The sequence below is a fragment of the Oryctolagus cuniculus genome, chromosome 17 (assembly GCF_051225735.1).
Source record: "Oryctolagus cuniculus isolate XC-2025 breed Fujian yellow rabbit chromosome 17, ASM5122573v1, whole genome shotgun sequence".
Lineage (NCBI taxonomy): Eukaryota > Metazoa > Chordata > Mammalia > Lagomorpha > Leporidae > Oryctolagus > Oryctolagus cuniculus.
Genome location: NC_142883.1, coordinates 45755159 through 45782695, shown reverse-complemented (window position 1 = coordinate 45782695; position 27537 = coordinate 45755159). Strand labels below are relative to the sequence as shown.

The following is a 27537-nucleotide window of genomic DNA, read 5'->3' as shown; positions in this document are numbered from 1 at the left end:
TACTTTGGCCCCTGCCACCTATATGCAAACCAGATGAAGCTCCTGGCTCCTGGGTTTACCATTGCACAGCCCAGGCCACTGAGGCCATCTAGGGAGTGAACCAGAGGACAGATGTTCTCTGTGTAACTCTGAATGTAAATACATAAATAAATCTTTATAAATAAATAAGACATCAAAGTAGTCTGACACCAGATTTAATTATCTAAAAATTTAAAAGTATCTGTGGTCCAAAATCCTATCATAAAAATTATAAAGAAAACAAAAGAGGAATAAAAAAAAAAAAAGACTACAAAACATTTCTGGATAGCAATTTAGTGAGATGGATATAAAATCTTTAAAATAGGTATAATCTTAACACAGAAATTTCTTTTCCAGGAATTCATTCTAAGATAATAACTATAAGGATGAAAACTCTGGTGTTTAAATTGAAGAAGAATAAAACTGGGAACAACCTAAATGCCAAAAATAGAGGAGGACAAGTTTAGTGAATTATGATATAAAATGTGCTATCATGCAATCATTATTTTGAGCACATACATTTACTGTCATGATACTTACCACACATTAAGCAAAAAAAGTTATGGAACAATATATATGACAAATGTTCTCGTATTCTAAATTATTTTGCTTTAAAGCATAAAGAGTTTCTCAAACACTCTTTATTCAAATGTGAAGTAACTGATTAAAAACTTTTTAAAAAATATTTACTTTATTTATTTGAAAGAGAGTTAGAGAGAGAGGTAGAAACAGAGATAAAGAGAGAGGTCTTCCATCTGCTGGTTCACTCCCCAGATGGCTGCAATGGCTGGAGCTGGGCCAATCTGAAGCCAGGAGCCAGGACCTTCTTCTGGGTCTTTCACAGATGCAGGGGTCCAAGGACTTGGGCTGCCTTCCACTTCTTTCCCAGGCACATTAGCAGGGAGCTGGATCGGAAGTGGAGCAGCCGGTACTGAAACCAGTGTCCATATGGGATGCCGGTGTGTAGTCAGGGCTTTAATCCACTGTGCCACAGTGCTGGCCCCCAAAACACTTTTGACAAATATCCCTAATCAACATACTGCTTCCCAGCTCTTTTAAACATTGGTTTATGGGGGTATAATTTAATATATTATTAAATTCATCACATTTAAGTGTACAGTGCAATGTATAACTAATAATGAATCAACATATAAAACATTGGTCCCACCCAGAAAGTCCTGTATCCCCATTTCCCAGAACCTAGGCAACCATTAATGTAATCTTTCCTCTAATATATTTCTGCCCTCCCCAAAATGTCATATAAAAAGAATCATACAGTGGACACAGCCTTTTGTATCAGGCTTCTTTTACTCACCATAACGCTTCTGAGATTCATTCAAATTGTTGCACACAAAAATAGTCCCTTTTATTACTAAGCATCCGAGTGTATGGAATGCAGTACAGTTTGCTTATCCATTCACTATGTAATGGATATCTTAGTTGTTTCCAATATTCTGGTTATTCTGAATAAAGTTATGCATAGATCTTAGCATTGACATACATTTTCACATCTTTTGGGTATACATCTAGAAGTAGCACAGCGGAATCCTGGGGTGAGTTTAAGTTTACCTTTACAAGAACTCTATTTCTAAAGTGATTGTACCATTTGTGCATTCTCATCAGCAATGTATGATGGCACTCAAGAAACTAGTCAGTCTTTGAAATTTTAAGTATTCTTATAGGTATGTATAGTGTTTCACTGAGGTCTAAGATTGTATTTTCCTGACAATTAATAATATTGAACATCCTTTGTTTCCCATGAAAAGATACCTTTCCAGGCCAGGGTTGTGGCATAGCAGGTTAAGCCTCTGCCTAGATGCTGGCATCTCACATGGGCACCAGTTCGAGACCTGGCTGGCTGCTCCACTTCCAATCCAGCTGCTAATGCACTTGGGAGAGCAGCAGAAGATGGCAAAAGTCCTTGGGCCCATGCACTTACAAGGGAGACCCAGAAGAAGCTCCAGGCCCCTAGCTTCAGCCTGGCCCAGCCCCAGCTATTGCAGCCATTTAAGGAATGAACCAGCAGATAGAAGATCTCTCTCTCTTTGTAACTCTTCCTTTCAAAAGAAAAAAAAAAAAAGATACCAAGATAGCTTTCATATGTTCTTAATCATCATCTATACTAGGAGAGCTTGTAAGTCTGAGATCTGGCAAGATGGGAGATATCAAGGGAGTTGGTGAAACAGATCCCATAAAGTTGTCTATGAACTCCTGATCACCCACAAAGTACACACATGTGAGTCTGACCTCAAGCAGCATATCAAAGCTTCGAGAACTGATCTACAGAACAGGCCACTACACAGGTCCCAGACCAGCTCCTGAACTCCTGGTATGCACACAAGACAGATCTGAACAGCACTGCAAAAGCTCTGAACAGCACTGACACTAGACTCACAGCCCACACAAGGTGAGTTAAAACTTGCAGCTGAACCTAACTGGGTCACTCCATGCTTGAACAACTATACAAAAAAAAAATACCATTTTTATATGATTTAAACAAGATCCATATTTCATAACATTCAAACTATAAAGGATATAATTCAAAGCTATCTGACATTTAGGGTCAAGTATTTGGCACAGCAGTTGTTGCCACAGTAGATGCCCCGGTTGTTGTAGCATCTGGAGAGTGAACCAGTAGACAGGAAATACCTATCTGTCTGTGTTTCTCTGTCTTTCAAATAAATAAGTGAACATTAGAAAAAGCATGACATTCAAATAACCAGTAAAATCCCAACAAATTGCAAGGAAAAACTGACATCAGCTTTGAGATGACCCATAAATTAGAAATATCAGACTAACCTTAAGGCAGTTTTTATAGCTATGGCCCAAAGAAGTAAAATTAAACACTGTTAAAACAAAGAGAAAGAAAGAAAACAGAACAGAGGCCAGCAATGTGGCAGAGCAGGTTAGGCCACTACCTGCAAAGCCAGCATCCCGTATGAGAGCACCAGTTCAAGTCTCAGTGGCTCTCCTTCCAATCCAGCTCTCAGGGAAAGCAGCAAAAGATAACCCAAGGTCTTGGGCTCCTGCCACCCACATGGGAGACCTGGATGCTGCTTTTGGCCCCGACCTGACTGTTGTAGCCATTTGGGGAATGAAGTGAATCAGCAGGTGGAAGAGCTCTTTCTGTCTCTGTCACTCTGCCTTATAAATACATAAAAATAATTCTTGGCTGGCGCCGCAGCTCAATAGGCTAATTCTCCGCCTGTGGTGCCAGCACACTGGGTTCTAGTCCCGGTCAGGGCACTGGATTCTGTCCCAGTTGCCCCTCTTCCATTCCAGCTCTCTGGTGTGGCCCAGGAGTGCAGTGGAGGATGGCCCAAGTGCTTGGGTCCTGCACCCACATGGGAGACCAGGAGAAGCACCTGGCTCCTGGCTTCGGATCAGCGTGGTGCGCCAGTTGCAGCGGCCATTGGAGGGTGAACCAACAGAAAAGGGAAGACCTTTCTCTCTCTCTCTCTCACTGTCCACTCTGCCTATCCAAAAAAAAAAAAAAAAATCTTAAAAAAAAAGAATTCATAAAAAAGAACAAGTGGAAATTTCAGAACTGAAAAATATAACAGCCAAATCTTAAAGTTTACTGGAATGGAAATGACAAAGAAAAACAGTGAGCTACCCTGAGGATAGATAAGTAGATAATGACCTCATCTGAAGAAGAGAGAAAGGAAAAAAAAAAAAAGATAAAAAAAGCCACAATTTTAAGAACAATTCTAAAATGTCTAACAGTAAGGTCTCTGTAGTATCAGTGGGAGAGGAGAGAGTGCCATGTTTTTAAAAAAAAAAAGTTGAAGAAATAACAGCTGAAAAACTTCACAAATGGGTACTTAATAATCATGTTGATGCAAACCTAAGACAAAGAAGAAAATCTTGAAAGTAGCCAGAGGAAAAATAATGCATTTATACAGGAGAAAACAGTTCAAATGACTGTGGATTCCTAAGCATAAACCATGAAGGCCAGAAGGCAATGGAACAAAGTTTTTTAGGTGCTTCAACAAACAATAAAGCTGTCAATCTAGAATTATGGGTTTTACGTACAGTGAAAATATCCTTCAGGAATGAAAGCAAAACAGATGTTCTCAGTGAAGGAAAATCAAAAGAATCCATTATAAGCAGATTTGCTTTAAAAGAAATGCTGAAGAAAATTCTGCAGGCAGGGCCAGTGCCGCGGCTCACTAGGCTAATCCTCCACCTGCAGCGCTGGCACACTGGGTTCTAGTCCTGGTTGGGGCGCCGGTTCTGTCTCGGTTGCTCCTCTTCCAGTCCAGCTCTCTGCTGTGGCCCGGGAGTGCAGTGGAGGATGGCCCAAGTGCTTGGGCCCTGCACCCACATGGAAGACCAGGAAGAAGCACCTGGCTCCTGCCTTCCGATCAGCGCAGCGCCCCTGCCGTAGTGGCCACTTTGGGGGTGAACCAACAGAAGGAAAACCTTTCTGTCTTTCTCTCTGTCACTGTCTAACTCTGCCTGGCAAAAAAAAAAGAAAAAAAGAAAAAAAAAAGAAAAGAAAATTCTGCAGGCAGGAAGAAAACATCAGAAAAAAGTTGGAAGCTCAGGGGCGGGAGCCGTGGTACAGTAGGTTGATCCTCCGCCTGCAGCACCAGCATCCCACATGGGTGCCAGTTCTAGTCCCAGCTGCTCCTCTTCCAATCCAGCTCTCTGCTGTGGTCTGGGAAGGCAGTGGAAAATGGCCCAAGTCCTTGGGCCCCTGCACCCACGTGGGAGACCAAGAGGAAGCACCTGGCTCCTGCCTTCGGATCAGAGCAGCTCCAGCCGTTGCAGTCATTTGGGAAGTAAACCAACAGAAGGAAGACCTTTCTCTCTGTCTCTTCCTCTCACTGTCTGTAACTCTACCTCTAAAATAAATAAATAAAAAAATTTTTAAAAAAGTGTAGCTCGGGAAAGAAAGAAAAACAACAGAAATGGTTAAATTTCAGGGTAAATATATTATTTCTCTTAGGTTCTTTAGTCTATGCACGACAGTTAAGAGTAAAAAGAACAGCACTGTCTCATGGGGTTTTCTCTTTAAATTTTTTAAGACTTATTTATTTATTTGAAAAGCAGAGTTACAGAGAGGCAGAAGTGGAGACAGAAAGAGATCTTCCATCTGCTGGTTCACTCCCCCGAAGGCCGCAACAGCCAGAGCTGCACCAATCTGAAGCCAGGAGCCAGGAGCCTCCTCTGGGTCCCCCATGTGGGTGCAGGGGCCCAAGGACTTAGGAAATCCTCCACTGCCCTCCCAGGCCATAGCAGAGAGCTGGATCAGAAGAGGAGTACCCAGGTCTTGAACCAATGCCCATATGGGACGCTGGCACTGCAGGCAGTGGCCCTAACTGCTAAGCCACAGCTCTGGCCCCCAGGGTTTTCAATACAGAGACACAACATATATGACAAGTGCAACATAAAAGGTTTGGCGGTCAGTTTATACCTTTTTACTTGAAGCTATGAAACATTATGTCAAGGGAAAACTGAAAAGTTAAGTACGTAAGTGCTACAGCAATCACCAAAACAAAATAACATTCAAATAATCCAAAAGAAGGCAGGAAAGAGGAAGAAGAGGAATAAAAAACAGAGGGGCAAACAAAAATAATTTAAAAATCGATCAAAATCCAGATCCAAAAAACCCACTATATTTAGTACAAGTGGTACAACCACACCAACTAAAAGATGGAAACTGTCAACTGAACAAGAAGACTCTGTGCCACATACAAGAAATTCACTTTAAATATAATAGGTCAGTTAAAAGTCAAAGAAAGGAAAAAATATACCGTGCCAACACAGCCAATTGAAAGACAGAGTAGCTATATTATTATAAAGGAAAAACACCAGAGTGATACACATTACATAATGATAAAAGGGTCAATCCATCAAGATGACAGAATTCCAAACGTATACGTACCTAACTTCAAAATACAAGCAAACAAGCTGATAGAAAAGGAAAAACAGACAAGTCCACAGTATTGTTGTGAAATTCAACATTTATCTCTCAGTAACCAACAGAGCAAGTAGATAGAAAACCAGCAGGGTATAGAGAAGAATTCAGTAACACCATCAATTAACTAGATCTAAACCTTTAAACTACATGTCACCCACCACCAGCAGCATACACATGCTTTTCAAGCACACACGAAATACTCACAAAGACATGCCATATTTTGAATCATAAAACAAACAACAAATTTAAAAGAACTGAAATCATACAAAGTATGTTCTGATACTGATGAGATTAAGTAGAAATCAGCAAAGAAAAATATCTACTAAGTACTCTTCTCTTTTTTTTTTTTTTTTTTTTTGACAGGCAGAGTGGACTGTTAGAGAGACAGAAAGGTCTTCCTTTGCCGTTGGTTCACCCTCCAATGGCCGCCGTGGCCGGCGCGCTGCGGCCGGCACACCGCGCTGATCCGATGGCAGGAGCCAGGAGCCAGGTGCTTTTCCTGGTCTCCCATGGGGTGCAGGGCCCAAGCACCTGGGCCATCCTCCACTGCACTCCCTGGCCACAGCAGAGAGCTGGCCTGGAATAGGGGGAACCGGGACAGAATCCGGTGCCCTGACAGGGACTAGAACCCGGTGTGCCGGCGCCGCGCGGCAGAGGATTAGCCTAGTGAGCAGCGGCGCCGGCCAGTACTCTTCTCTTAAAGCATATTTCCTCCAGGTCTATGATAATAAGCTATATTCAGAAGGTAATTAATAATGGTGATACCTTAATTTCTTTTTCTAAATTTGTAGGAGTCAATATCAGAAAAATAGCAAATTAACTTTTATTTCAAAAGGCTTCTTTAAAAAGATAAACTTATCCTAGCTTTGAATATCAGAAAGTCTATTCATCAACTTCAGGTTTTAATTTAGAAATCACTTTTTAAAAATTATCTAAAAGCTTGGAAACTGTGAGTTATAAATAATTTAAGAATTTCTGTAATATGATACAAATCTATGTTTAACATTTATTTTTCCAATATTGAACGTCAAAGACAGTATAAGAAGTAATCTTAACTAAACAGCTGATTCAGATTTATTGTCCTGATCGTTTTCCTCAATGCAGAACTTACTCACACAATGACAGAGTTCAATGCAACAGGGAAAAGCCAGTGGTCTGTACATTGGCCTAAGAGCTGCAGCTCCTGCCAGATTCAGCTAACAGATTCATTTTGTTTGTTTTTAAGCTGATACGTCATTTGACCCAACACAGGCTAAAGGAGAAATGTCAGGTTTCAGAAAAATATCTTCATCCAGTCAAGGAAACTTTTTTTATTTTAGGAGTGAAGCATTCAGTTAAGGGCCTACCTCTAAGCAATAAAGCATTTTACTGATATAATAAAAGACCTGCTATTTATCCTCTTGTTAACTATCATAAATAAGCAAGCTTCTACTACTTGTTAGTCTCCAAGGAGGTTAACTAATAATCTTTGATTTGCTCACACTAAATACTTAAAAATTATGCAACACTTCATATATTTTTAAGTTGGTATTCAAAAGTTTTCATCTTAAGTTTAAACAGCTGTAAGCAAAGTAACATCTGCATAATAGCCATTTTAAAATTTTATTTTTTTTAAAGATGTATTTATTTATTTGGAAGTCAGAGTTACACAGAGGGAGTGAGAGACAGAGAGAGGGATCCTCCATTTGCTAGTTCACTCCCTACACGATCGCAATGGCCTGGTCTGGGCCAGGCCAGACAGAGGAGCCAGGAGCTTCTTTTAGGTCTCTCACATGGGTGCAGTAGCTCAAGCACTTGGGTCATCTTCCGTTGCTTTTCCAGGCCATCAGCAGAGAGCCGGATCAGAAATGGAGCAGCCAGGACATGAACTGGTGCTCATATGGGATGCTGGTGTCAAAGGTGGCAGCTTTACCCACAACGCCACAACGACAGTCCCATAATATCCCTTTTAAACATTTACATTATATAATGTATCCAAATAAATAAAAGCATCATAGATATTTGGTTTCTAGAATCATCTTTCTATAAACTGCAAGCACATACCTCTTTAATAGTAGGGATTTCACATTTTGTTGCATTAAAATTTTTCCCATTCTACTTCCTCCATAGAATGTTGTTTGAATATGATATACCTGGCATTCTTGAAACTCTTTCACTGATTACCCTATAATATTTCAATCCAGAATACATATGTATGTGTATTTGAATTTTTCTTAATTTCCAATGACCATAATTGCCCTGAATATTAAATTCTGCCTTCTAGATTGAAAAACTGAAATAACTACTGGCATCTAATTTTTCAAAAGCCATAGTTTATTATAAACTTTGATAAATGACAGAAAATAATTACTAAAATATATCCTTTCTAAAGAAATATTTATGTATTTGAAAGGCAGAGTGACAGGGAAAGACAGAAAGATCTTCCATCCACTGGACCACTCCCCAAATTGCTGCAACAAGTCAGGAATCCACGTGATCTCCACAATCCTTTTGCACCACACTAATCCTTGTGACAATGTGAAGTAATACAATACCTATGCCATGAGATGAAGTGAGATGAATGAAGCAGGCACTACTATGCAGAGTAGTGCAACTTAAGGGCTTGATCACAAGCACTCGGGCCGCCTTCCACTGCTTTCCCAGGTGCGTACACAGAGAATCAGATCAGAAGTGGAGCAGCTGGGACTCAAACCAGCACTCAAATGGGATGCGGGTGTTTCAGGTAGCAGCTTAACTTGCTATACCATAACACTAGCTTTAGTTAATAATTTCTTTACAATACAATATATTAAGTGATAATTTCATATTCCCTGAGATATTTTTCAGAGCTAATGAGAGGCAGGTGATTAGCATAGTGGTTAAGATACCACTTGGAGGGCCGAGGCTATGGCTCATTGAGAAAAGGACCCAGGATATGCAGTCAGGAATCTGACCCCAGAGCCTGCAGTACTGGCATCCTATATGGGTGCCGATTTGGGTCCCAGCTGCTCCTCTTCTGATCCAGCTCTCTGCTGTGGCCTGCAAAGGCAGTGGAGGATGGTCCAAGTGCTTGGGCCCCGGCACCTGCATGGGAGACCTGAAAGAAGCTCCTTGTTCCTAATCAGCACAGCTCTGGCCATTGCGGACATCTGGGGAGTGAATCAATGGATGGAAGACCTCTCTCTCTGCAAATCTGCCTTTCAAATGAATAAATAAATCTTAAAAAAATAAAAACAAATATTAAAAAAAAGACACCGCTTGGGACACTCACATCCGATATTGAAGTGCCTGGTTCAAGTTCTGGCTACACTTCTGATTCAGCTTTCTGCTAATGTGTACCCTGGGAGGCAGCAGGTGATAGCTCAAGTAATTGGGTCCCTGCCACCCATGTGAGACTCAGATTCAGTTCCCAGTTTCCAGTTTTAGCCTGGCCCAGTCCTGGTTATTGGGGGCATTTGGGGAGTAAATAGCAGATGGAACTCCTCTCTATGTCTGACAGTCTCTCTGCCTTCCAAATAAAACCAATGTTCTTAAAAAACCTAATGAGCATGATGTTCATGAAAAAATTTTAAGTAGAAAGTCTGAGACAACTGAATGAATAAAACAGAGGCTGCCCTTAAAAATATCTCCAAATTGTTAATCTTTAAATAGGGGTTCAAGTTGACCGAAACTTAACTGAAGTACGTCTTTGTATTCTGAACAACTTATCTTGTAAAAATCTATTTCCTTCACCACTCCCACTGAATATATATTTGCCAATGATATGATTCCACAAAATAAAACTAAGTTACACAGTCCTGCATCTGTTTTTAGTTCTAACTTAGTCAACACTATCTCACACAGCTCTCTGAACTTCATTTTCCTTTTCTTTTTAAAAGTAGTCTCCCATTGCTACAACCTGAGTTACACAGAAAAGGCAAGAGTGAGACACATGTAATTTATGGCCACTGAATTCAAAGATATGGAGGCCAGGTCCTAAAGCAAGCTTTGGTTCTCAGCCTTCGTGTGGGACTATTATCACATCACTAAGTACACAAGTGCATTACTCCTCCAGGTCAGATTTTATATTAGGTTTTATTTCAGTTTACTAAAGCAAACTTGTGACTCAAGGAGAAGCAACTATTGTACTTGAATATTGTTTTACCTTTTCTTTTCCTTTTAAATTAGACAGCACTCAGATTTTTTTAAAAAAGAGAAAAAAGAGAAAAAAAAGATTCAACCAGGTAACACCCAAAGCACTTTACTAATGCACAGTTGATCATCAACTGTGCTCTTAGAACATGAACAGGCTGAGAATTAATATCTGTTCTGTCAGCATTCCTTGAAAAAAAATCCTAGTACGAAATGCCAGAGGTGCATTCACTTTGGAGGTGAAAAGGCACCCATCTGTTCATTTATATCTATGTTCTAGTTTAATTTCTGGCTGCAGGCAACTAAATTATGCCAGAAAATATCAATTCAGGTTTCAAAATCATGTAAACTGCCATATGCTTTCCAAATGTCTCATAACTCAGTCTTTTTCTCATATCCACCTCTCTCTCTGTTTGAAGATTTATTTATTTGAAAGGTAGAGTTACAGAGGTTTACTCTGGTTTACTCCCCAAATGGCTGCAATGGCCGGAGCTGGGCCAATCCAAGGCCAGGAACCAGGAGCTTCTTTCTTTCCAGGTCTCCCACGTGGGTGCAGGGGCCTAAGCACTTGGGTCATTTTCCACTGCATTCCCAACTGCATTAGCAGGGAGCTGGATCAGTATAGCATCCGGGACTTGAACCAGTGCCTATATGGGATGCTGGGGCTGTAGGCAGCAGCTTTACTGGCTATGCACTGCTGACCCCATCTCCATCTCTCTTCCAAGCTCCAGAATCTATTTCCTAACACTCTGAGTACTTATGCCAGTAAACCAAGTACCACCTCCAATTCTAACTCCTTTCTTGTCAAAGAAAACACACAAGCACATGCATACATGTACATATTCCTCCAATTAGTTTTCTTATTATCATTCTCTTTCTTACCTGTCCAGGCTCAAAATCTTCAGTCATTACCTTTGGGCCCTTCCTCTCCTTGACATTCTGTCTTACCATTTGACTAAGGGTCAATCTGAATTTTTCTTGCACAAGTCCTTATATTTCTTATATTTATATTCACATTCCCTTTTCATTCCCATGCATTCTACTAGATAAAGGTAGACTGCAGTCCAAATGAAAACCCTCCTTCATCTCCTCTGGTCTAGGACACTGCCCCTGCCAATACATTTTATACAAAGACAACTCTAAATTGAACAGCACCACATTGTCCTTATTACCAAAGAATTTCCACTCTAACAGGAGACACAAAACACTACCAACAGCCTACACAGGTAAGTATTATACTGATGGTAACAACAAGAAAGCTCCAGGAAGGTACAAGAGTGAGACTTATTTCAGGGGAGGTTATGGTTAAACTGAAGAAAAGCATTCCAGACATGGAATAGCACACGTGTGAAGGTGCACATTTCTGGGGGAAGGGATGAGTAGTCCAATGGCAGGGAAGAAGTAAGAGATGCAAGCCTGAGGTAGACTGTGGTAACTTCAATGTCACACTAAGAAGTTTAGATTTGATCCTATTAAAACGTGAAACTGGCAGACACAAGAACCCATTAGGTTTTGCTATGTTTGTTGCATTGTTTAAAATAGATAATTTGATGAAGTAACACAGGCACTAATAGAACCAGACACATTTTCTGTAAGTGTGACAACTGGTAAATTACTTAGTCATCAACACCTCAGATTAGTAAACAGATGGCAGGAAAAATCAGACATGACTACAGTATTCTGTACATGTCCCATGTTCTACACATGCTCCTTAGATTTCATTGGCCTGTTAACATTATTCAGATCCACTGAATCTTTATCCAGATGTTTAACAATCTAACAGTAAGAGGTATGCTTTACTTTTCCTACTATATTTATGGATTTATCTATTTCTTAGAGTTTTTTTTCCAGTTGACATACTGTTCATTTCTTTTTTTTTTTAGATTCCAATATTTTGGTATTATACAGGTTAATTCATAACCTCCCATTTAAAAAAATTTTAGACATTTATTTTATTTATTTGAAAGAGTTACAGAGAGAGGGAGTGGGAGAGGGAGAGAGAGAGAAAGAGAGAATCTTCCATCCTCTAGTTCACTCCCCAAATGGCCACAATGGCTGGAGCTGAGCCAATCTGAAGCCAGGAGCCAGGAGCTTCTTGCAGGTCTCCCACATGGGAGCAGGGGCCCAAAGACTTGGGCCATCCTCCACTGCTTTCTCAGGCGCATTAGCAGGGAGCTGGATTGGAAGTAGAGAAGCTGGGATGTGAACCAGTGCCCATATGGGATGCCGGTGCTGCAGGCTGCGGCTTTAACCTACTGCACCACAGCATCAGCCCCATAATCTTTATTATTATTATTATTATTATTTTCTTGGACAGGCAGAGTTAGACAGTGAGAAAGAGACACGGAGCGAAAGGTCTTCCTTTCTGTTGGTTCACCCCCCAAAATGGCCGCTGCGGCCGGCATGCTACGCCAATCCAAAGCTAGGAGCCAGGTGCTTCCTCCTGGTCTCCCATGCAGGTGCAGGGCCCAAGCACTTGGGCCATCTCCACTGCCTTCCTGAGCCACAGCAGAGAGCTGGACTGGAAGAGGAGCAACCAGGACAGAACCGGTGCCCCAACTGGGACTAGAACCCAGAATGCCAGCGCTGCAGGAAGAGGATTAGCCTACTGAACCATGGCGCTGGCCATAACCTCCCATTTAACAACACAAAAAACACTCTAAGAATAAGCTTTTTGGCCCATTTTGGCACCAAACCTACCCTTTCATGCTGTTGAGAAGAGTTTGGTCAATGTTCTTCCATGCTCTTTCCCTTCCATCAGCACTCAATTCAAGTCAAATGCACCTTACCACTTAGAGTACATTAGTGCTGCTCAGTCTGACCTCCACTTTAGGGGAAGATGATTGCCAACATGATCAAAGGAGTTTACAGTCACAAAAAGGCTGAACTGGTTATATTATATGCTACTGGTCACATTTTTCATAACACTGCTCACAGTATTAAAGGAGAGGGGAAAAAGCTTGCTAAATCTATATAACACTAAAGAATAAAAAGAAATCATAATGATCAACAATAAAGAATAAAAAAAATCATAATGATCAGGTTAACAAGCAGGTGTATGGCCTAGTGGTTGAGACAACATTTGGGCAACCATATCACATTCGGGGAAACCTGGATTCAGTCTTTGGCTCTAACTATTCATTCTAGCTTCCTCCTAGTGTAGACCATGGGAGGCAGCAGTGATGAGTCAAGTAGATAGGTTCCTACCACTCACTTGGAGACCTGGTCTAAGTTCTCAGCTCCTGGCTTTGGTCCTGTCCAGGCATCTGCAGATATTTGCGGAATGAACCAGAGGATGGGAGCTATCTCTCTCTGTGTCTCTCAAACAAAACAAAACAAAACCTTCAGCCCTAAGTTAGTAGTGGCTTCAGAAGACACAAATATAAAGCATTATGGCGGTGTTCCTAATTAATCATAGAAGGCACAGATTGACATAAGCAACATGTAGAGGTGACAACTTCTGACCAATTGCCCATCTCAATATTCATTCACATTATGGGAAAGGCAATCTAAGATTACATCATCTCTAAGATAAATATTTGTGGTTCAGTCCTCACTGGAACAATGGAGATATATTAACAAGCCAGGACAAAAAAAAAAAAAAAAAAAAAATCACACGCAACTTACAAGGTGTTTTGTTCTGACTTAAAATTTTAAATTAAATCAATTCTACCATGGGGTGACCAAGAACAGTGTTTTTTCAAACCACAGGTCATAACTCATCACTGGGTTGTAAACTATATTAATAGGCTCACACACACTTTATTTTTAATAAAAGAAAACAGACTAGAAAAAATAATACCAGACTATATTATAAATGTTGCTTCATGAAATTGTTTCTTTTATGTACACATACAGAAATGAATGTGAATAAGCAGCTAAAAGGTATTTCATATCACAGGTCATAACTGCAAATAAAGTTTGAAAACTACTGATCAAGGATCTACCAGTAAGGCAAGATATTTTCTCAGGATAGAAGCAAACCTAGGAAGAATATCTTTAAATTTTTCTAAGATTGTCTGAAGGTCATTTATTTAAGATTTTAAATAACTATGCACTTAGAGTAGGCATTTGACATAGTTTAGATGCCACTTGGATGCCAGCATCCCGTATCAAATTTCCTGGGTTTGAGTCTGCTCCCAGTTCTGCTCCCAATTCTAGCATCCTGCTAATGCACACCCTGGGAGAAAGCAGGTAATGGCTCACGTAGTTGTGCCCCTGCAACCCACATGGCAGACCTGGATTGAATTACCAGCCACCAGTTTCAGCCTGGCCCAGCCTGGGTGCTGTAGACATTTGGGGTGTGAACCAGTGAACAGCAGTTCACTCTCTTACTCTTTCTCTCTCTCTCCCTCCCTCTCTCTCTCTCTCTCTCTCTAAATTAAGTAAAACAAATAAACTTTAAATAACTATGTACTCATTTTCGAAATGGTAAGAATTCATTTATTCAAAAAGTCATAATATAGACCATGCATGGTTCTATGTGCTGGAAACAGAAAATGCAGTAAGACAAGAAAACCTATCTTATTGAAGTTTAAACTCTAATGCAAATAAGTAGCCATAGTACCAAAGGCCAGGATAAGAACTTTATATACATTCTTACTTGAGCCTCATAATTCTACAAGCTAGACAGAATAATTATTTCCATGTTACATATGTGAGAATTGAGATTTAGAGAAATTCATGAACTTACCCAAGATGGTTCTCTATCACACACATACACACACGCACACACACACACAGAGACAGAGCTAGTAAAAAGAGAATTGGGCCCGGGACTGTGGAGTAGCATATAAGACAGCCACCTGCAGTGGCATCCCATATGGGCACCAGTTCAAGTCCCAGTCTCTCCACATCTGATCCAGCTCTCTGCTATGGCCTGGGAAAGCAGTGGAGGATGGCCCAAGTCCTTGAGCCCCTATACCCATGTGGGAGACACAGGGAAGGCTCCTGGCTTCAGATCGGTGCAGCTCCAGCTGTTGCAGCCAATTGGGGAGTGAACCAGCAGATGGAAGACTTCTCTCTCTTTCTCCTTCTCTCTCCCTTTCTATATAACTCTTTCAAATAAATAAATGCATCTTTTAAAAAAAGAGAATTGAGACTCAAACTCAAGGTGGTGGCATTCCAAAGCTCTGCTCCTAACCTCCTGCATAACCAAAAATATCAAAAACAATATTCAGTCTGAGAAAATTTTAAAAGTTTCAAAAACTGTGACCCTTGATCAAATAATTTTAATTATTGTTAGTCTGCAGTTACCTGCTCATTCTTAAATTTTGTGAAGTAGGAAGAAGGCAATTGTTTTAAATTTTATCTATTTGAGAGACAAAGACACAGGAAGGGACAGCTCTGATCCACTGGTTCATTCTTCAAATGCTCACAATGGTCAGGACTGGGCAAGGCCAGAGCTGAGAGCTGGGAACTCAATCCAGGTTCCCCCATTCAGGTGATAAGAACCCAATTACTTTTTTTTTTTTTTTTTTTTTTTGACAGGCAGAGTTAAGACCGTGAGAGAAAGAGAGAGAGAGAAAGGTCTTCCTTCCAGTGGTTCACCCCCCAAATGGCTGCCACAGCCGGCGCTACGCCGATCTGAAGCCAGGAGCCAGGTGCCTCCTCCTGGTCTCCCATGTAGGTGCAGGGCCCAAACACTTGGGCCATCCTCCACTGCCTTCCCAGGCCACAGCAGAGAGCTGGACTGGAAGAGGAGCAACCAGGACAGAACCGGCGCCCCAACCGGGACTAGAACCCGGGGTGCCGGCGCCGCAGATGAATTAGCCTAGTGAGCCACAGCGACAGCCAGAACCCAATTACTTGAGTCATCACTGTTGCCTCTCAGGGTCTGCATTAGCAGGAAAAGGTGTCAGAAGCAGTATCTGGGGATCAAACCCAGGTAGTCTGATGTGGGATGAATACATTTTAACCACTAAGTTAAATGCCCACTCATAAAGAGGGCAATTCTTAAAAGCTGAGCTACAGCTCAGGTTCATTAAATTTGCTTTGGAATAAACACATTAAACCATCAGCTGATTTTTAAAATGTCTTCAAAGCTGTGGAGAAACAATGGTAGCCAACAGACATAAAAATTAGCAATTTCTGGTTAAAAAAAAAAAGTGCCCCATCCTACTGTGTGAACAAGTCCAGCTTTAGCGTTCACAGTAACCAGGCTTTAGCAAGTGAGCACGACAGTGTACAGGTCTTATAAGGATAGTCATTCCCTGGTTGGATCCTGCAGCACTGAGAGACATGTTGAGAGAAGCAGGGCCCAACCTCTTGGGCAGATAAATTTGCTGAGTCAGCCCAGACCATAAAGGTAAAAGTGTTTTAAAGGCAGGATCACACCACATTCCACAATGCAAATACACTCCCTTATTCTTGACACCAAGAATCGTTTCTATTTTGCTCCCACTGAATTCCTATTACCCAATATGGCATATGGGACATGACAGGTACTCAGCAAATATTTGAGTAAATTACATTTCACAAGCAACTTCCTTCCTCAGACCTTGATTTTCTGCAAGGCAAAGGGCTGGAGTAGATCATATATTCACTTTCAGCTCTAAAAGTCTATACTTCTTTGAGCCAGCATTCCTAAATACGTCATCACAAAGAGCATTAGTAAAATAACTCCAGGACATCTGGATTTGAACATACGCCTAGTCACAAGGTTTCACATCTTACTCACTGCAGTCCTACAAAGGTTAAACAAAATGAATTTGTCCCAATGAAACTGCTGGAAACATCACAGCCTCCTCCTCAATTACCTGTTGAGGTATGAAAAGAAATCAAGCTAGCGATTACAGAAATAACAAGGTATGTTTGACTTTTCAGCTAAAATGGGAGAAAAGTTGATGCTCACAAAAACAGTAACAAAGGCAGCCTCAAAATTCAGCTTCTTCAAATGTTTGAAGAATCAAAAAGAAGGAAATCTGTTGACTGATGTAACCACATAATCTCTGGCCTTCCTATCAAAGCGCACTTACTTTCTGTGAAGGTAAGGTGTTTATTTTTCAAGTAGTATAACATATATTTACATTCCTCAGTCATTAATTAGAAATCACTTTTTAATCTTTTATAATTTTTCCAAAAAGAAGTGAATTATTTTTCAAACCATTATTTTAAGTAATATTATATCAAATTAATGAAGCAACTTAACTAAATTATACACCACCTGTTCACAAAGTTTTGTAAAATATATTTACTGATGACTGAAATATAAGTTTACACATCAAAATATGTCCTTTATCTATAAAAACAGTTTATGGTTTTCAAATCATCTCCACCTGTTATGAGGGGAAAGTTTGGCTTCTATATATTTCATACTTCATTGTGGATGCCTATTATATAGAAAACACGTGGCAAAGACCATGGGAGCCTCCAAAAACTCTAAGAGATATTAGATCCTCAATCTTGGGAGCTATTTTGGGTCTATGTGGCTTGACTTTAGAAGTCAAGGAACATGGGGCAGGTGTTACGGTGTAGTGGGTAAAAGTATTTTAAAAAAAAAAGTATTTGGGGCTGGTGCTTTGGCATAGTGGGTAAAGCTGCTGCCTGCAGGGTACCGGCTCAATTCCCTGCTGCTCCACTTCTGAGCCAGCTCTATGTTAATTCACCTGGGAAAGTAGCAGAAGATGGCCCAAGTGCTTGGGCCCCTGCACCCATGTGGGAGACCTGGAAGAAGCTCCTGGCTCCCAGTTCGGATCAGCCCAGCTTCAGCTGTTGTGGCCATTTGGGAGTGAGCCAACAGATAGAAGAGCTCTCTCTCGCGCGCGCTCTCTCTTTCTGTAACTCTGGCTTTCAAATAAATAAATAAATCTTTTTTTTAATAATAAAAATAAAGACTATTTGGGAACCATAAGGAGGAATGTACTTTTGATGCATGTACAAAATGGATAAACCCAGAAAACACTATGCTAAGTGAAGTAAGTCAGAAATTGTAGGATTCCAGTTTTTAAAATATCTAGAACAGGTAAATTCACAGAAATACAAAGTAGATGAGAAGTTACCAGTGCTTGTGGAGGAGAGAATGGAACAGGAACTACTACTTAAGGGTTACAGAGTTTCTGTTTAGAGTTATGAAAAAGTTCTTGAAATAGATAATGGTGATGACTGCTCGACAATGTAATGTAAACTGAATTCTACACTTAAGGATGGTTAAAATGTGGCTCAGTGGGTTAAGCTGTCACTTGTGACACCTGCATCCATATCGAAGCAACAGTTCAAGTCTCAGCTGCTCTGCTTTGGGCTTCTGAACCAGCTCCCTGCTAATGAACCTGGGAAGCAACCAATGGTGGCTCAAGTACTTGAGTTCCTGTCACCCACGTGGCAGACTCAGATGGAATTTCTGATTATTGGCTACAGCCTGGCCCACCCTAGCCGTTGCAGCAATTTGGGAAGTAAACCCGAGGATGCAAGATATCTCTGTCTCCCTCTTTGTCACTCTGCCTTTCAGATAAGCAAATAACCTTTTTTTAAATGGTGAATTTGGAGGAAGCACCTGGCTCCTTCCTGGCTTTGGATCGGCGCAGCATGCCGGCCGTAGCGGCCACTTGCAGGGCAAACCAATGGAAAAAAAAAGACCTTTCTCTCTGTCTCTCTCTCTCTCTCACTAACTCTGCCTGTCAAAAAAAAAAAAAAAAAAAAAAGGTTAAAATGGCAAACATATGTGTGTGTGTGTTTGTATACATACACATATATCCACAATTATCCACAATTTAAAACACAGTATTCCATGATTATTCCACAAAAGAAAATACACTAGGAAAATGTGCCTATATATAAAGTGAAGAGATCTGGTTAGTGGTGAGCATATTAACCAAGCCTGCCCACTTGCAGCATAATGTTACGTGCCTCCTGATATAATGTGATGTGGTCTAAATAATGGTGGTGGTGATAAATTCTACCTGACCCTTATTATGAGGGAAATTACAAATCCAGAAGATGGAGTATTTCATGGAAATGGTATATGGTTATACAGAATAATTTCCCTATATTGGGAACCACATATTGAGGAAATTAGAGTTGGACTATCATGCAATCTAAAACCTACTTTTGGATGGTTTGGCAAAAGGTTTTTGGGGAGGAGGTGAGGGTAGGGAAGAAAAGCACCTGGAGTAAGATAACAGTAGATGAATTTAAATGAAAGACAGAGGAGCAGACGTTGGGCCTGGTAGTTAAAATGCTAGCTGGAGGGGTTGGTACTGTGGCACAGCGGGTTAACACCCTGGCCTATATGGACGCCAGTTCTAGTCCCAGCTACTCCTCTTCTAATCCAGCTCTCTGCTATGGCTGGGAAAAGCAGTTAGAAGATGGCCCGGCCGGTGCTGCGGCTCAGTAGGCTAATCCTCTGCCTGCAGTCCCAGCACCCTGGGTTCTAGTCCCGGTTGCTCCTTTTCTAGTCCAGCTCTCTGCTGTGGCCCAGGAGTGCAGTGGAGGATGGCCCAAGTGCTTGGGCCCTGCACCCGCATAGGAGACCATGAGGAAGCACTTGGCTCTTGGCTTCGGATCAGTGCGGTGCGCTGGCTGCAGCGGCCTTTGAGAGGGGTGAACCAACAGAAAAGGAAGAAAAGGAAGACCTTCCTCTCTGTCTCTCTCTCTCACTGTGCACTCTGCCTGTCCAAAAAAAAAAAAAAAAAAAAAAAAAAAGAAGAAGAAGAAGATGACCCAAGTGCTTGGGCTCCTGCACCCATGTAGGAATCCCGGAAGAAGCTCCTGGCTCCTGGCTCTGGATCGGCGCAGCTCCAGCCATCGGATGGATGGCCTCTCTCTCTGCCTCTCCTCTCTCTGTGTAACTTTGACTTTCAAATAAATAAATCTTAAAAAAAAAAAATGCTAGTTGGAGCACCTGCATCCCACATCAAAGTGTCTGGGTTCAGTATCCAGTCTTGGCTACTGTTTCTAGCTTCCTGCTAATGTGGACCCTGGGAGGCAGAGATGTCAGCTCAAGGGGTTGGGTTCCTGCCACCCACATGAGAGACCTGGATTGAACTCGCTGCTCCCAAATTGAGCCTGACCCAGCCTCAGCTCTGGCAGGCATCTAGGGAATCAGCCAGCAACAGGAGCTCTCTCCTCAAATAAAGTAATTTATAATTAATTTTAAAAGAGAAAAGAAATGAAGGACCTACAGATGTTCATGGGGTCTTCTTTCAATTTCCCCATGGGTTTGAAAATTTCAAAATAAAAAGAGGTAAGATTTTTCAAAATTAGAACTCTGCAGTTTCCTCAATTCCATCAAAATATACTTAAGAAAGCTAAGTGAATAAGAAGGGAAAACAGCCAGTTCAGTGCTTTGCATACCTTCCACATCATACCAATGTGCGCCGTTTGTGATTCCATCTTTGAATGTCTCATCTTCATCTCCTGGACAATGAGGTTCACCAGTTTTCATTATAGGGTGGTTTGATGCATAAGCTTTTGCCAAGTATTTAAAGACTTCATCATCTGAGGTTTTGCTATAGATTCCAGTGGCCTTATGTTCTGGAGAATCATCAAAAGGATAGCTTGCTACCACCGAGCCACCATGCAGATTTCCAGAAAGCACAAATCTTTGAAAACACAATCAAATCATATCACTTTAGAAAGGCATATGCATTTAAAATTTCCACATCATCTTTCAAAAACAAACTCACATATCTCTTGGAAACCTAGACAACTACCACCTCTATTATAAGCAGACCACTCCTAACAGCAACAGAAAAGAAAATGGAAAGAAACTATTATCAATTTAAAATGTTATTCAAACAGCATTCATCATTCAGGATAGCCTCAAGGAACTTTAGAATTTTCCATACCTGAAAAAGTAACTGAAAAACACAACATAAATTAGTGCGTCAGGAAATGTCTTAAAGAATCCCAAATTCATGTATTAGATTGAACTAATGAACTTGTCCATATTTAACTGGTTTTTGCTCTAAAAAATGACAATATCATATAGCTCAATCTAATACTTGAATTTTACAATATGTCAATTTCATAGAAATTGTGGCTCATATAAATAAGTACTTGTTGAATACATGGGTTAGGTTAATAACCTTTATTATTTAAGACAGACAGTTAATGTAAAACAGGATGTATTTAATTTCATTCTAGTTTCACACTATACCCATACTAAATTCACATTTTCAAAAGAGAAGCCACAGTTGAGAAGATTTAGGGGAAACCACAAAAACAAAAAAACCTGAAACAGTGAGCTGCTTTCAGAAAAAAACAAACCCAGACAATCAAAGACGAGCTCTCCATTGCCCCAAGTTTTCTGATTGAGTCATGAATGAACTGATGTGGAATCAGGCTTCTCCCATAAAAGAAACATTTTTTTAAAATGTTTCTATTATGTGAATCAATTTATAAGTTGATCAAATTTATGGATATAGGAATACTGAAGAACTGCTTTTATGGTGACAGCTAAAGACAAAAAACAGGCTTAAGACCTACTTTTGCATCTTTCCCTTATGTAACAGTGCAAAGCTCTACTTGTAAGTAAAGATGAAATACTGTTTTCTTTATACTCTACAGTGGATTTTCTTGCTTATGCCCACCTGTAGTTGAATTAACTGACCCATAGAAAAATCAAAGAACTATTTCTTTCTGTTTGCTAGAAAGAAAATTAAATCTATCATCTGTCAAATATGAAAGGTTGGAAGATTGAACAATGAAAAGTGCTTGTAACACAAAATCTGTTCATCAGAAGATAGAATTTAGCCAATAATAATGGTGATTAAATGCTGGACTAGATTATGAAGAGACCAGTTAAAAACTAATATAATTAGCATCCTTCCAGACACCAGAGGAGAATGCCATTTGGTGTAGCAGCAACAGCACAGGCTTTGGAGCCAGGCAAACACAGCTATAAGAACATTTGGTTTCCCAGATCTGTTGCTCACCAGTAATATGACCAGAAGTCACTGTCTATAAAATAGCGGACCCTCAGTTTCCACCTCATCTGTAAAATGGGGATTAATGCCATCTGATTCTCAGAGTCCTTGTGAAAATTAAAAACACACATGAAATATCTTTTAGTAAAAACTGTGTGACAGCTTTGGTTCAACAGAAATCCATTTCTTTGGAGATCTCTGGCATCCTGTTTAGGATATCAGTGCCTTACAAACTTCCACTCTCTTCCCTACTTCCAAGACATCGTCTTTTTCTTTTTTAAGTGGTAAATATGCTAGCAACATTCGGTGAAGAAAAATAACGAAGAGTACACCTGACAGAGCAGGTGGGCATCTCGGTAAAGAACTCCTCCTACCCACATCTCCCCCTTACCTAAGGTATTAACAATTTATTTTCTGGTTTGTATTTCTAAAGTAACTTAGGTCCTTTTTTTTTTTCTCCCTCTACTGACTTTGAGATAGTTATAAAAAGGCTGGCACCGTTCAGGCAATCCATTCAGCAACAGAATTCTTGAGTATCAATTATGTGCCGAACATTCTAAATAATTGAAGCAAGCTTCTTTAATTATACATTTTTATGAAAATTTTGAAATCCAAGGGTCTCTACCAAATGCTGTGGTTCATTTTGTTTGATATTTCTTGCAACATTTCTCAAAAATGTTGTTAAAATGTCCTAACCAAATACTTATAGAACAATGAAATATTTGCAATCTACTTGAGTTGCAAATTTCAATTAGTTTTTTTACTCTAATCACATATCTATTAAAGTACCAATGCCACTCTAATAAGGATTTCAAAAGAAAGTGACACATATCACAGTGGCTATGAGGTTACTCCTTTGATTCTTTGAAATAATCAACTTTGCATCTCATCTCCAATCTTATTTGAAAAGTATTTTCTGGTTTCATTTCAAATCATTTCTCACAACTGTTCCTCACACTTGAGTTAGTATCATATGTCATTTCTTACATAAGATTTAAAGTAGCTGCTAAAGACATTATTAAAAAGCCTATAAATATTAAACTGTTAATCTCTAAACCTATAATGCTCTCCAGGTAACTCTCAAAAACCATGGAGAAGTTGATATTTGATGAATCAAAACTCAAAGATTTAGAAAATTGTAGATAGATATATACAAGTACCCCCAAAACAATCCATAGGTACCCAAACACTATAACACTTTTCACAAACATATCAGAAGACTGTTTACAAGTAGATGCTAGCCACTTAGTAAAGTTCAAGCAGATATATTTACCTAAAAATGTCATGTACTAAATCTTTATTTTAGTGATGGAGTTAAAATATTTTATATTCTCCTAAATATTTGTTTCAGTTATCAATAGTATAAAAACACCCACTGGATAAAGTATAAAGTGAAACAACAAAAACAAACTTCACTTTCCTAAGAAGTCTTAAAATTTTACTTATTCAAAATAAAAATCTACTCCTAACACAGATAAGGGAATAGGATAACAAGAAATCACTCAAAATTGTTAATTTCTCAAAATATACTGAAAAGGTAATTTTGCCATATAGGCTAGTATTTGTGATAGGAAAATATCCTACGCAAAAACCGACTCTGTCTTTCTTTAGGTATGAGTCTCAAATTTGTGTGTGCTTGTGGCTTCAATTTTATTCATGCATGTGTCCTTTGTTACTAATTACTAAAGAACATGCACTTTGAGTTAATATTTGAAGACTAAGGAAAGGTAGACATACTCTTCACCCTGTCTAATCACTGACTTTACCGTTTATTAGAGTTACACGTTTGAAAAATGGTTGTACCGTTAGGGTAGCACAGGCTAGAGCATCTCTCTGTGTAGTAACAACCAGCACCTGCGAGCTTTTATGATCTTCAGAAGCTCCTATCATTGAGCTCACTGGCCCAGACCATAACTTAAAATCATTACATACTGGCCGGCGCCGCGGCTCACTAGGCTAATCCTCCGCCTAGCGGCGCCGGCACACCAGGTTCTAGTCCCGGTCGGGGCGCCGGATTCTGTCCCGGTTGCCCCTCTTCCAGGCCAGCCCTCTGCTGTGGCCAGGGAGTGCAGTGGAGGATGGCCCAGGTGCTTGGGCCCTGCACCCCATGGGAGACCAGGAAAAGCACCTGGCTCCTGGCTCCTGCCATCGGATCGGTGCGGTGCGCCGGCCGCAGCGCGCCGGCCGCGGCGGCCATTGGAGGGTGAACCAACGGCAAAAGGAAGACCTTTCTCTCTGTCTCTCTCTCTCACTGTCCACTCTGCCTGTCAAAAAAAAAAAAAAAAATCATTACATACTGGTGATGCGAAAGAGATAAGCAGAGAGTGAATGTGTGGTTCCAGATTTAAGCTTTCAGTATAGTCTCAAGGTGACTCATGTTTGGTCACAGCAGAGTTAATGCAAAAGACAAAAATCTAGTCACAGAATTTACACCCTCCAAGGGTTCTGACAGGGCATTTTAAACATTTAAGCAATGCAAATAGTGCACTATCATGATATAGCATCTCTGAAAAGCCCCAGCAACCTCAGCTTTTGACACACAGGCGAAATGTCAAAGCCAAATTTGCGCAGCTATTCAAAGGTCACAACATGGTCATCTTTAAAAGGAAAAATCTCCCAAGAAAGTGTATGTGAAAGTAAGTGTCTACAAGGGCATTTATAAAGGGGAGTAAAATGAAAGGCAGCAGATAAAAAGAACTTGGAATGGTCACAATGCCTATGAATTTTTGAGATCTGTTCTACGAGTGTGACTGAAATCCTATAGAATCTCACAGGAAAACTTCCTTGTTCATTACCTTTATTGTACCTGTCACTCAGAAATCACCTTCAGCTCAAGACGGGAAGATTACCAACTACTTCTAAAGCTTTATGAAGACAAAAAATGGGGACGTGGTGACAAAGCTGACACTTGGAAAAGGTGATGAGGGACGTTCTCACTTCAGACACGGTTCCATTCGCAGGAAGCCCCCTCCTCCTTCATTCTTCTCCTTTTTTGCTGTGAGTTCTACCCACTCAGTTCAAGTTCTACCTCTTCCACAGAGAGGATCCCTGTTACTGCAGCCCAGGCACCTTTTGCCAGTGGGAACAGGTGTACCTGGGCACACGCACACCCCACAGATAGGCGTATTTATAGTACTCTTGTTATAGACTAATTTCTTGAGGTCTTCCTGCTTTCTGGTTCCCTAAGGCCCACCCAGCGCGTGATAACGCTCAGGGCGTGTGCTAAGTGTGACAATCCACCGTTGTGCTCAGGCCTAGTAATACCGGGGTGCAAAATGAAACAGCTGGGGGCTGTGTGAGACCTCCAGCCAGGTGCATCTGCCGCTTGGCTGTGAGACAGGTAAACTGGAGGAGAACCAGTCTCTGTCAAGTAACCAAAAGGACCACGGGTGTGGGTGTGTGGGTGTGTCATTTACCGTTTCTGGGCTGCACTCTCCGCACCGGCGTCCAGTCAGATGGCCTGAGTCTAGGTCCCTGCTACACGCCACACTTTGTAAAATCAGTTAACCAACCTGTCCCTCGATGCAAAACAGGGCCACTACCTATGACTTCTGTCAGCAGCCTGTGGCCAACATCAATCGGGAGAAGCAGCCACAGTTAAGTGCGGAGTGCCTACCTTCCTTACAGAGCCACACGGACAGGGCTCCGGCTACACGCTGAGGCCCCGGGGGCCTGGGCTGCCTTACCTTCAAGGTAGCACAGTTGTGGTCCCGTGAGAGCGAGTGCCAGGGCACCAGCCTCCAGGACAATTAGCGGGACGGGAGGCCAAGCGTCCTGGCCCCTGGCCCTGTTCCAGGGTGTGGAACACTACCCCACCCCTGGGGCCAGCGAACGTTGTTTGAGCGCCTACTGGGTGCCGGAGCCGGCAGGGGGTGGGGTGGGGGTGGGGGGGCGACACTCACTTGTTCCTCCGGATCCAGTCGATGAGGGCGCGCACCTCCGGCACCTCGTCCAGTGCCGGGGGCTCGCCGGTGCTGAACTGGTCCGGGAAGCTGCGATTGAGGTCGCGGCCGCGGCTGTTGTCCCGGCCGCTGGCCCCGGGCGGGCCGCCGTCGCCGAGGCCGCAGTCGCCCTCGCGCGCGCGCTCGAAGCCGTCGGGGTTGAGGCTGGGCAGCACGTACACATCGGTGGTGTTGAGCAGGCGGACGAGGCGCGGGTCCCCGCGGCGGTAGCCGGCCGCCAGCTCGCGGGCCAGGTAGACCAGCACCTGGCGCGACACGGTCTCGTCGCCGTGCATGTTGCCCACCAGCTTCACCTGCGGCCGGCCGGGCAGCAGCGGGCCCCCCGCGTCGGGCCCCTCGGCCAAGGGCGCCGCGTCTCCGTCAGGGAGCAGCGACCCCAGGCCGGCCGTGAGGCGCAGCACCCACAGCGGCCGGCCCTCCACCGAGCGGCCGATGCTGAAGAGGCGGGCCAGGCCGGGGGGGCCCGCGGCCGCCGCCTCCCTCAGCGCCGTGCCCAGCTCCTCTTCGTGATAGTAGCGGTCGAACTGGCCCTCGGCCGCCGGGGCGCCAGCGCTCGTCGTCGTCGTGGTCGCCTCCGCCTTCTTGATGTGCGCCGCCCGGCCCGGGCTCCTCAGCAGCAGAAGGCACAGCAGCAGCAGCGGCGGGAGGCGCCCCGGCCGCCACGGCGGCCGCGCGTCCCCGCCGCTCGCCATCTTCCAGCAGCGCCGCTAACCCCGGCTCCGTTCCCGCAGCTCCGCGCTCCGGGCAGCCGGGGCCAGCCGGATCCCCTCCGCGCCTAGCAACCCCATCCCGCCCTCCGGCCGCAGCCAATCGCGCGCGGGCCTGCAGCGGCGTCACGCCAGGGGGTGGGGCTGCCCTTAAAGCGGCCGATTCCCTCAGGGTGCGCCTTCCCCGCGCCGGCCGCCCCCGAGTGTGGTCCCTCTCCTTTGCTGAGGCTCTTCTCGCTCTCCTCCCCGCCTCCCAGTTTCCTCTTCGGCGTTCTGCGCTCTCAGCCTCTTCTCTGGGCCTGTCGCCCCCTTTCTCTTTGAGTCCCCTTCCTGGCTCCCTCCCACCTTTGTTGCAGCTTTCCTCCGAGGCGCTTTAACGCTTAGCGCCGAGAATCGACAGAATCCAGGACTCGAAAAGATCTATAGGTTCGAAGGAATCTACGTTCGAAGAGTCCGAGGACGGCCTCCTGGACCCCGTCTGCTCGCACTGCCTCCTCGGGGCTCGCCCTGCGCGCTGTGGAAGAGAAGGGGACCCCGGAGGAGGGCGGGCTCGCCTGCATGCTTGTGTGGAAACTCGGCGTCCCCCTTGGGTGCAGAAATCCGCTCCGCAGAAGGCCCCCTTCGGGCTAAGGTCACCTACTTCTCAAGGATCCACGTTGTCGCGCTGCAAAGTCATTCCCTGTGTGTGCCGCCAAGAGCCCTCCTCCGGCAGATTTCCCCTCACGACTCCCGAGCCCACCTCTCGCACCGCTTCTACAGATAATGAGAAATAGATGTTAATCACTACGGCCCTAGAATGGCATTTTTTCTGTAGCAGGTTTGACATTTCTGGAAACACTTGCTTGGTGGGTGTAATTCCTGAACTCCCAAGCGTTCATCCTAAACTGGCAAATCCAGTGTCTAATCAAAGTCCAGAGAAACGGTCTTTTAAACTGGCCTTTAAAGTA

General features: G+C 42.7%; 1 protein-coding gene across 1 annotated transcript in view; it reads right to left on the bottom strand.

The window, feature by feature from the left end:
- CPD (carboxypeptidase D) overlaps positions 1–26655 on the bottom strand; it is an 80102-nt gene extending 53447 nt beyond the window's left edge. The window contains exons 1-2 of the mRNA XM_002718901.6: positions 25824–26655; positions 20348–20595 (exon numbers count right to left, since the gene is read on the bottom strand). Coding sequence (XP_002718947.1) covers positions 20348–20595; positions 25824–26575 — 1000 coding nt within the window. The 5' untranslated portion in view covers positions 26576–26655. The remainder of the gene's footprint in view (positions 1–20347; positions 20596–25823) is intronic.
- Positions 26656–27537: the final 882 nt, after the last annotated feature.